The following is a 10,645-nucleotide window of genomic DNA, read 5'->3' as shown; positions in this document are numbered from 1 at the left end:
CCAATAAAATGTGACCTCCAGATCAGTAAAATTAGGGGTGCTGGAAGAGCTGCATAGAGTCCACTAGTATTTAATATTAGCCTGTACTGGCCCAATAAAATGTGACCTCCAGATCAGTAAAATTAGGGGTGCTGGAAGAGCTGCATAGAGTCCACTAGTATTTAATATTAGCCTGTACTGGCCCAATAAAATGTGACCTCCAGATCAGTAAAATTAGGGGTGCTGGAAGAGCTGCATAGAGTCCACTAGTATTTAATATTAGCCTGTACTGGCCCAATAAAATGTGACCTCCAGATCAGTAAAATTAGGGGTGCTGGAAGAGCTGCATAGAGTCCACTAGTATTTAATATTAGCCTGTACTGGCCCAATAAAATGTGACCTCCAGATCAGTAAAATTAGGGGTGCTGGAAGAGCTGCATAGAGTCCACTAGTATTTAATATTAGCCTGTACTGGCCCAATAAAATGTGACCTCCAGATCAGTAAAATTAGGGGTGCTGGAAGAGCTGCATAGAGTCCACTAGTATTTAATATTAGCCTGTACTGGCCCAATAAAATGTGACCTCCAGATCAGTAAAATTAGGGGTGCTGGAAGAGCTGCATAGAGTCCACTAGTATTTAATATTAGCCTGTACTGGCCCAATAAAATGTGACCTCCAGATCAGTAAAATTAGGGGTGCTGGAAGAGCTGCATAGAGTCCACTAGTATTTAATATTAGCCTGTACTGGCCCAATAAAATGTGACCTCCAGATCAGTAAAATTAGGGGTGCTGGAAGAGCTGCATAGAGTCCACTAGTATTTAATATTAGCCTGTACTGGCCCAATAAAATGTGACCTCCAGATCAGTAAAATTAGGGGTGCTGGAAGAGCTGCATAGAGTCCACTAGTATTTAATATTAGCCTGTACTGGCCCAATAAAATGTGACCTCCAGATCAGTAAAATTAGGGGTGCTGGAAGAGCTGCATAGAGTCCACTAGTATTTAATATTAGCCAGGACGGTATTATGAGAAAGCAATACCTGTTGATGAACTGGACCTAAATCTCGCACACACCACCAGCGATGAAGACAGGGGTGATGATGTTGATGATGAAGATGAGGAAGTTGGAGATGAGGTTGAGAATGTAGAGGAAGAGGTTTCAGAAGAGTGAGCTGAAAAGAAGACAAGTTTCTATTCTAATTTACTGATTATTATATTTATTGAAATAAACATACAATATCCATTACTCCAGGAGTGATGACAGGATATATAAAAAAACAAGACGGTACAATCCTTAATAAAAACACCTTATCTCTCCTTACCTGGGGATCTCAGGCTATTATGTTCATAAATAGAGATTAGGCGGAATGACAGGCTGAGCGCGGCCCAGTAAATCTCTCCCAACAATTTTATTTGGTTCAAGTAATATCCTTGTCTCCAACTGGAGGGACATTTTCAAATTTCAGCTTTCCGCGACCCAAATTTCACTGTTTTGACTGAATTTCTCTTCAATGACCATTTTACAAGGTCACTAAGGATGCCACAAGACACGATTGAGTTACCCAAAGTCCTATTCCCAAAAAAGCTTTGATAAACGAAAAATTATCAGAATATAAAAAGAGGTTTTGGAAGATTTTTGAAAAGAAGTTTTTCTTGTGTCCCCTTAACCGAAATTTCGCGGTTTTTACTGAAATTTGTACCAGTGACCAATCAGTGAGGTCGGTGAGAGCGACGCAAGTCCCCATCAGGCATCAAGGTACTGGAAGCAGTATATCCGGAGAAAACTTTGATGCAATGAAAATTTTGAATATGTCCTATTATATATATATACTACTGCGGTAGGATATTTTCAGACATCAGCTTTCCTCGACCCAAATTTGTTTTAACTGAATTTTTCTTCAATTGATTAGCCTAACTCGACTCCATTTTCGGTCCCGTGTAACTGATCCGATAGAATAATGCCATTTTTGCCTTAATTGGGTGGTGACTCTAGCAGTAAAATGAGGTAGACACTAGAGTCTAGACATCAGACAACCATCACAAACGATGCTTTTTAATTTGATCAAAATGAAGGTATATCGTGTCTAAAAAGTTGCGAACATGAAGATTTGAAGAAGGCTAGAATCGGTATGCTAATGATAGAGAAAACAATTTGGCACAAAACTTCAAATTATTCCCTGAATCTGATGAGGAGAAATAGATAAAAACTCTTTTGTCTGTAATATCTCTGTAGGTGTAGGAATATGGGTGAACCAGAGGAGAAGAACTCTGTAGTGACTGCTGCTATAGTTGCTACTAAGAAAATACGGAATCCAGACAAGTATTATGTAAGTGTATTTTGAAATCAGTTTGTTGTCCGTTTTTTACTTTAAATACTTGTGGTTATCAGAATTGTAATGTTAGACATAGCTATGATGCCAATTATAAGGTACCTACCTATCTAGAGTTGTTAAGTAGCAATGGTATTCAGTCATTTGTCTACCATCATGCCAATCTTATAGATCTGACCCTTGGTAACCACCTCCTTAGTATAAGTTACGGTGGAGTCAGAGAAAACACTGCGTCTTATTGAAGAAGTGGATTTGGCAGCCCCCACCCCTCCCCCCACAATTCCACACTGAAGTTTCACTCTTTATCAATTCAGGTGTACGTTATGCGGTTAACAAGGAAGAATAAAAGTGTCTCAGTGATTTACAGACGTTACTCAGAGTTCTTCCAAATGCATGTGAGGACTTCGAATTGCAGTTCTTTAATTTTGTATACAATAGGATGAAATTGCCTTTCGATGAAAGGACTGGTTACAATCAGACAGCTTATGTCAACTATATTAAATCAGAAATAATTGTCCTAGTTAACATCAATAACAGTAGAACATGTTTAATAGCATTTTTACAATACTATTGCTACAAGAGATAAGTCTTATTAAAAAAAATTGTTAATAGTACTATTTAATTTTGATAATAGCGTTATTGTATTGGATATATTTATACATGTGTGCATATATTAATATTTGATTGTAATTTAAGATTTTAAGGCGTTAGTGCCAAGTAATGCCTCCGGGTAGTACTCCTCAATCAGTCAACATAAAACTCATAATGAATTTTATCTTGAAACCCTGTTTTATCATTGCCCAGCAACAGTTATTTTAAATTCCTCCAATACTTACTTCTCAGTGTGACATGATAGAAGCCTACAGGGAACTGATAAGTTCTAAACCGAGATTGTTACCACCCCTCCCGAGTGAGCTAGTCAAAACGGAACTTTTTAGTTGAAGAATAATTGTTTACTCTTCTGTTATTCATAATCCAGCAATGGGCACGCCCGAAGCGATGATAATATCGTTCTGATTATCAGCTAGTCCATACAAGCACATAACACAATATATGATTATTCTTGTATTAAAAACACACCGATTCTCAGAGGGTAGTGCTATCAGTCGGACGACTGCTAAGGTGGCAGAAGAGCGTATGTCATCTCTGAGAGAATACTTGGAGGCCCTGATGAAACTGGACGTGAAGTATATTTCTTGTGAGATCATGGAGGAGTTCTTCACTGTTAACGATGATGATCTTCTTTTCATGAAGAGCGCAGAGTAAGGGTCAATAATTGTGGTTTTTTCCCACTACTTTAAGTTTTACCATTATTACATTAATTGAAGTTTTTTTTTGACGTAGTGTCCCTATGAAAACCTTTTACTGAATCGGTCAGACTGAAGGTTTTTTCTTTACTTATATCATATGAACTTTTGTGCTTATTAACATTCCCTCAGTGATGACGCCGACACTAAGAACGCTGCTGAGGAGATAGGGGGCCCAGTTGCGCTTGAGGTAGGGAATATATATGATAATAAATATGGCACAACATTTTTTTAATTCACGTTTGAAAAATGTTTTCTATCGTTTTAACCATGCATATTTATTAAATTTACTCATTCCGGCAGGAATTTGAGGCTATAGAAGATTTCAACCCGAAAGACAAGAAAAGTGTCAAACTTATTGCTGGTGAAATCGTTGAGGTCGTGGAAAAAAGTGAATCAGGTTTGTGACAGTTTTAATATTGGATATTTCTTTTTTATTTGTGATCTACTTTTGTACACAACAAAAACGTATTTCTACTGAAAATGTACAGAATCTTTACCAGATTTATCACACGTGAAGGGATCATTACACAAACAGAAGTAAAAACACACAAATTAACTACTCTTACAGCACAATAATTGTCCCAATGTTTCATCCTCGTACCATATTCATCAAAGTAATGTCCGAAGAACCACTAGGGGTTCGAGCAAGGTTCATTATTGCACTTTTAACCTTCCATATGGCCAAAATGACTTCGTAGCAGGTCTCTTCAAAGGATCCAAGTATGCTACAATCAGTCTCGCACTGCTCATTCAGGAGGACACGCAGAGAAGGTCCCTGAGCTGGGTATTTTCTTATTTCTGTTGGAAAATTTACCTCAGATATCAAGCTGCTTAGTGCTGACATAACTTGACTTAAAGTAACGTCCTTAGTCCTTTCGATAAGACATTTTTTCTCAGTTTCTAAATCTGCTACTGGGCGACTCTGTTTTTGACGATGTTGCTCACACTGTTTTCTTCTCGATTGTTTCGCATGCTGATTGAGTCGATATTGCTCGAGCTCTCCTGTTTACTTTTCAACTTGGTCCTATCGATAATTCCTGTGCTGTGCCATCTCCGCTTGTTAGACCTGGGTATCCTGTCGCCACTGACCAAGGTTTCCTGGCTCGGCTGGCTAGAGATAGCGCTTCTGTCGATAGTGTTCATGCTATGGCGACCATGGCGACTATCACGCTCCTTTACGGTGATAAATGTGGCAACGATGCTGGACGATGTTGATTGAAGCTTTAATATGCTTTTCCTCCCCTCCTTGCTCCATTTCTTGAAACCAGTCATTCTCATGTAGTATAGGACGGGGTTGATGGCAGAATTGAGCACGATGAACGCCACACAGGACACTGGCCATGCGTACCAGAACATCACCCTGTTCTTTAAGTACGGTCCAGGGTATGGTAGATGAGAATGGACTCTAACATTCTCCAGGGTAAGCATGATGCAGTAGGGCATGTTGCAGAAGATGAAACAACCTGTGAAGATAGCGATTGTGTTGGATGCCTCCTTCTTCTGGTTTTGAGCTCCTCTTATTTTATCCTGACAAGTAAGTCGAATGACTGAGACGACGAAGCTTATGAAGGTGATGATTGAAGGGACTGCGACGAGCAGGACCAACCTGATCGTGACTCTTTCCAATATATCTGCATCAGGCTGGAGGAGACAGAATGGTCCCACGGAAAGGTAGATAAACCTTGCTTTGAAGATTGCTCCTGTTATCTCTATTACTAGCAACATTATTGCATAGCTCCCTAGACTCAACAATGCCCAGAACTTGTTGACTTTGTAGAATGGTAGTACGATGGCAACAGTCCTTGATACACTCAGCAGCATGACCGTGAAAATGGTGAATTTCTGCAAGAAAAAGAAAACAACATTCCAAAAACCACAAAAGATAAGATTATTGAAAATTCCTGGGATTCGACCCCTAAGAAGTGCTATTGTTGCCGGGTAATGCCCCAAACTAATCAAAAAATCACAAAAACAGTTTATCATATACAACACAGCTGACAAGTCCTTCCTTCCAGTGGAGTGGAAGTATCTTAAAGCTAGAATGTTTCCAGGGGTACCAATAAGTCCAAACAGGAGGAGGAGAACTCCCAGGAGTTTGTCTGCCGCGGGTCCACCAGATAAGTCCATCTCGTCCATTATAACGTGGGGGTTGTACTTCTGCGTTGCGTTCATTCTAATCCTGTTCAGCTGAACACCTTTATTTTAGTGTGACACATTTGGAAGTTAAAAGGTACAGCTCGAAAATTATATTAATCGGAAGTGATGAGTAGCATTTTCGAATTCAAAACAGCTAAAAATCGGAGCCAGGGAGTAAGATGAGTTACCAACTAATGGCTGGTGACAAAAACCGGGAAGTTCAGACCATTTAAAACTCTGAAACTGATCAACATAATGTAACAAGACGCTTATATGATGTAATGAGAAATTGATCGAAAGTTGATATCTAAATCTCATACACCCATTATAAGCATGTTAACTCAATAATGTCATTACCATCTCATATTATAAACTTGCTAAACTGCTAAAGTTTCATGTGTTACGCGACCTTTGAGGTTTTCTGACTTATAGTTACGGAATTATGTGCACAATGTCTGGGAAAAATTTGCGACAAGCGGTTTTCTACAGGAATGTGTTGTCCATATAATAGCCACATAATAGTCATGTAATAGCCATATAATAGCCTGAGGAACCAATCCCAAAGAGTTTTGAATCTTGATCTGATGGGGAAACAAAGCTAGAGCAAAATTTCTCCAGGCGTCTAATGACAGCAATTGAAAAACTCGTAACTACCGTCAAAAAGTCACCCAGGAGCCCCATAGGTGGTACAAAATAACCACAATAGTGACATTATGTGAGGCGAGTCAGTGTTTCAGGGTCGTCAGATCTAATGAAATAATTTCATCTTTATAGGCTATGCTCTCAAAAATTTACTAAACTTTGAAAAATTTACTAAAATTTCGAAAAAATTGTAGTACAATTTAATCAAAACGTTGTCTAGTTATAAGGATTTTAGGATTCAGGTACTACAATCATCCCAAAACTTAATGTATAAGATCTCTCAAGGCCCAGAATTTTAAACATTATTGGAAACTATAACATAATAACATAGTAGAGATATAGTCTGAGATTCTGTGATTAAATTTATTTTGTTGATTATAATGTTGTGATTGCATAATTTATTGTAAATATATTATATTTCAGTATTATGTAACGAGATGGAAATATTTTAAGCGGGTAATATCCTGTCCAAACCCAGGATACATAACAAGAAGACTTTGTTGTAACTTTGTATGAAAAGCATTAATTTACAGTCCCAAAGCTGGAAAAGCTGGATTTTATTATCATTTCATTGTTTTATGTTTATAAACATAAATGGTAATCACTAATCATGCGAGGTCTTTTAACATCGATTGAACAGATCACTTTCTAATCATCCACATAATATTGTAAAGGTAATCAATAATAATTAAATTCAGCGAAATTGACACAAGGAAGGTGTACAGTGTACACTGTACATGACGTCATCTTTACTCAACTCAAGTTTTGCTTTTAATTTGATAAGCTCTCGCATCTGCAGAAGCAATTTTGAATATATTAATTCAAGCACGATCCAGAGTTTCCATCAGGGGGATGGAAGCTTAAGTCTAATCAACTTCCTTTTTAAGAATTACTCAACAGTCAACTGCTCGCGGAATTATACATATAACCTGTAGTGTAATCACATGGTCCGGATCCTTGGAACACTGGTGAGCAGCCTGATGAGCTCTGAGTTTTGGTTAATTCCTTTTTTGTACATTTTAGAACAATGATATAAAATGAGAACGAAGTTACTTGGAATTATCACAATTTATTATGTCAGGCTGACCATAACATTAAAATTGTGATTAATAAGTTTTACATTAATTTATTTTGACAGCAGACAGACATTTAGCGACAGATCTGATCAGGACTTGGGATCTTACCAATAAACTTGGTCACTGAAGCTGTAGTATAGCACAATATTTACAGATTTACCTATGGAGTTAAATCATATCTAAATTCCTTGATGAATGTACGTCAAGGAGTGACAGAAATAATTGAAAATGGTTATTAAGCTTGTTGAACAGTGTTTTTAACCTTTTTATAAATAAGATTGTAAAATTAACCATTACTGACTAACATAGTACTTAGTAAACTGGAGGAGGTTCTGGAAACATAATATAAGTGAAATGTAACAGGTTGTTTGATTCAAACAACGTGTTTTTATCATCAGGGCCGGGGACAGTAGAGTGAAGAGTTATATATGTTTTAGTGGTGTCAATGTTGAGGTAGTTTAAGGAGCGATGGTGCATGCAACCGAGGTTGATTAGTAAACTCTCAAAACGTGACAGGGGGCAGAGGCTGGTCACGTTGTTACTAGGTTACTACCCACCTACAAGAAGCTAATGTAATAACTTAGAGCTAATCTCCTTCCTTCTTGAACAGAGAGCCTAGGGAAGGAGATGTAATTGTTCCTCCGAGTTATGAGAAAGCTTGCTGTATTAAATACCATGTTGAGTAGCTAAACTGTCCCATGTCTAGTGCAACTGGCCCAACTTGCATGGTAATTATAAGAATACTAGAAAGCCCGTGGTAACAGGGATGACGTAGAAGTAGTGTTCTTTGAAAGAAAGTTTTAATCGCATCAAAAAGTGTTCATCTTAACCGAAGATACAGCCGATTTAAATGTAAATCACCTTAATATAAACACAATGTAATTACCACAAAACCGATAAAAATGCTGTTCCAACAATCTTTGCACGTGTGCATTACAACACCGTTGCTATGCAATCTTTTGGTTTTTACCTAACTTCCTATTACTCACCAAATTGGCACGTGGGCGGTCGTACAGACAAACGTACATACAGAAAAAATCTTTAGAATTATATTAAAGATTGTCCGAATTAGGCTTGAGTACTGCTCCGCCCTCTGGAATCCTCACAAAGTACACGAATTCCAAGCACTGGAAGCAGTTCAAAGGATCCTTCACCCGCAGGATATCAGGCTGCCAGAACTTGGACTAATGGGAAAGACTAAAACTCTCAACCTCCCATCCCTCCTAAGAAGACGAGAGAGATACATATTAAAAATGCCTGGAAGTTCCTCAATGGAAAAATCACAAATAACATTGAAATGAAGTTCAATCTAAATGATCGCCTAGGAACCAAAGTTAGAATACCTCCACTTGCTAAGAACTGCCCTTCCTACATAAAAACCATGTATGAGAACCCTTTTTCTGTCAAAGCTGCAAAATTATGGAACCTACTGCCAAAATCTGTGAACACTATTGATTGAACATAAATATCCGTGAATACTGCCCTAGACAAAGTTCCTGACAATCCTCCAACGGCAGGCTACACTGCTGTCTGCAGCAACTCTCTTATAAACTGGAACCTCCAGTCGGGTTGTCTATGTGATCGGGTTTTCTACGTGATGTACGATGGCCCTGACATTCGGGCCACACCTCATCAAAGTATCAAAGTAAGTAAGATTGAGTGTGAGCTGTTTCTTGTCGTCATCACAATTTCATTATCGTTCTCACTAAAACGATGTATAAGGAGGCAAAGTATATCAGTATCCTCTGATTTATCAGAATTAGGTTTAAATTACATCTTTATATGATTTGTATGATCAGTAAGATCAGTGAAAATATTGATTTCTGCTGTTTTGCAACTTAGCAAACTGTTCATCAGCTCAACAAGCATGAGCTTATAAGGCTCAGCTCTTGTCCAACGTTTTTACAGCAGCATCAACCGCAGACACCATGGTACATGTAGCTATACTGATGATGCTGATACAACGGTAGCTATTAAAGCTTTGAACTTGTCCTCAAACAAAAATGTTGAGGTAAAAGCACTAAGCAGAGGATACTGATATACTTTGCTGTCCAAATTTTTTGTAAATCTTCAAAATTTTAGTAAATTTTTTCAAATTTTAGTAAATTTTCGAGAGCGTAGTCCATAATAATAAATTTATTTCAATACATAAAGATCTGACACAAATATTACTATTGCGGTCATTTTGCACACCCTATGGGGCTCCTGGGTGTCTTTTTGACGGTAGTTACGAGTTTTTCAAGCGCGATCTTTAGGCGGCTGGAGAAAATGTGCTCTAACTTTTTTCCCCCCGTCAGATCCAGATTTAAAACTCTTTGGGGTGGTTCCTGAGACTATGGACAACACATTCCTGTAAAAAATGCTTGTCCAGATGGTTCTGTAATCTGTATTAAAGTTAATTATCCCTAACTATTATGGAAATATCAAGAGAGGTTTTTGTTAAATTTACGAACACTCTAAAGTTGATTAACTGATCGAAAAGTTTAAAAAAAAAGAGGAATACGTTTTGTGATTTCGGTAAAATGTTTTATGAATTAAAATATCCGAAGTGGTGGAAGGTCTGATAATGCTTCCCATTCACAAAAATAGAGTCAGACAAATTAAAACTAAAACATGATGATAAACAACATGTTACAATAGAGTCAAGGGTCGACCGGCTGGGACCGCGACCGGGACTGGAAAAAAGTGCTAGGACCGAGACTAAGCCGGGATCGGGACTCAAAGGGACCGGGGCTACGGCTAAAGCAGGGACCGGTATTAAAACTGGGTCCAGGATTTCTGGTTACAAAAATGTATCTTGTTAATTAAGTACAAAACGAGTAAAATATTTATAATTACACAGCCTCTTTATTGTATGAGTCATACTGTCATACTTGGAACACTAAGTACTTTATAATGCGGTTTTTAGGATGAAATATTTATCGTGAAATAAAGTCCTAGATTCAGTTAAAATTTCAGTAAAATCATCAACACCTGCTATTTTTATAAAAATATCAATGGTCTACCGCAATATATAAAACTGTACAATCTCAGACAAGCAATAAGATAATTGTGCTATTTAGAAAATTATTCATCCTACAAGAGTAACACGGCCGAAATCCAGTGTCGCCGTTAAAGAGGGTGAAATACTATGAACCCACGCAGTAAAAACTAAAACCCGCATTGACGCAGTC

At 37.8% G+C, this 10,645-nt stretch overlaps 1 protein-coding gene across 1 annotated transcript in view; it reads left to right on the top strand.

The window, feature by feature from the left end:
- Positions 1 to 2,215: 2,215 nt before the first annotated feature.
- The window catches only part of LOC134823316 (SH3 and PX domain-containing protein 2B-like), a 38,592-nt gene continuing 30,162 nt past the window's right edge, over positions 2,216 to 10,645 (top strand). Inside the window, exons 1-6 of the mRNA XM_063834738.1 lie at positions 2,216 to 2,305; positions 2,623 to 2,703; positions 3,152 to 3,218; positions 3,399 to 3,570; positions 3,748 to 3,805; positions 3,919 to 4,015. Of these exons, the coding sequence (XP_063690808.1) occupies positions 2,222 to 2,305; positions 2,623 to 2,703; positions 3,152 to 3,218; positions 3,399 to 3,570; positions 3,748 to 3,805; positions 3,919 to 4,015 (559 nt within the window). The 5' untranslated portion in view covers positions 2,216 to 2,221. The remainder of the gene's footprint in view (positions 2,306 to 2,622; positions 2,704 to 3,151; positions 3,219 to 3,398; positions 3,571 to 3,747; positions 3,806 to 3,918; positions 4,016 to 10,645) is intronic.

Source organism: Bolinopsis microptera, chromosome 11, assembly GCF_026151205.1.
Source record: "Bolinopsis microptera isolate Bmic1 chromosome 11, MBARI_Bmic_1.0, whole genome shotgun sequence".
Lineage (NCBI taxonomy): Eukaryota > Metazoa > Ctenophora > Tentaculata > Lobata > Bolinopsidae > Bolinopsis > Bolinopsis microptera.
This window is presented reverse-complemented; position numbering and strand designations above follow the sequence as displayed.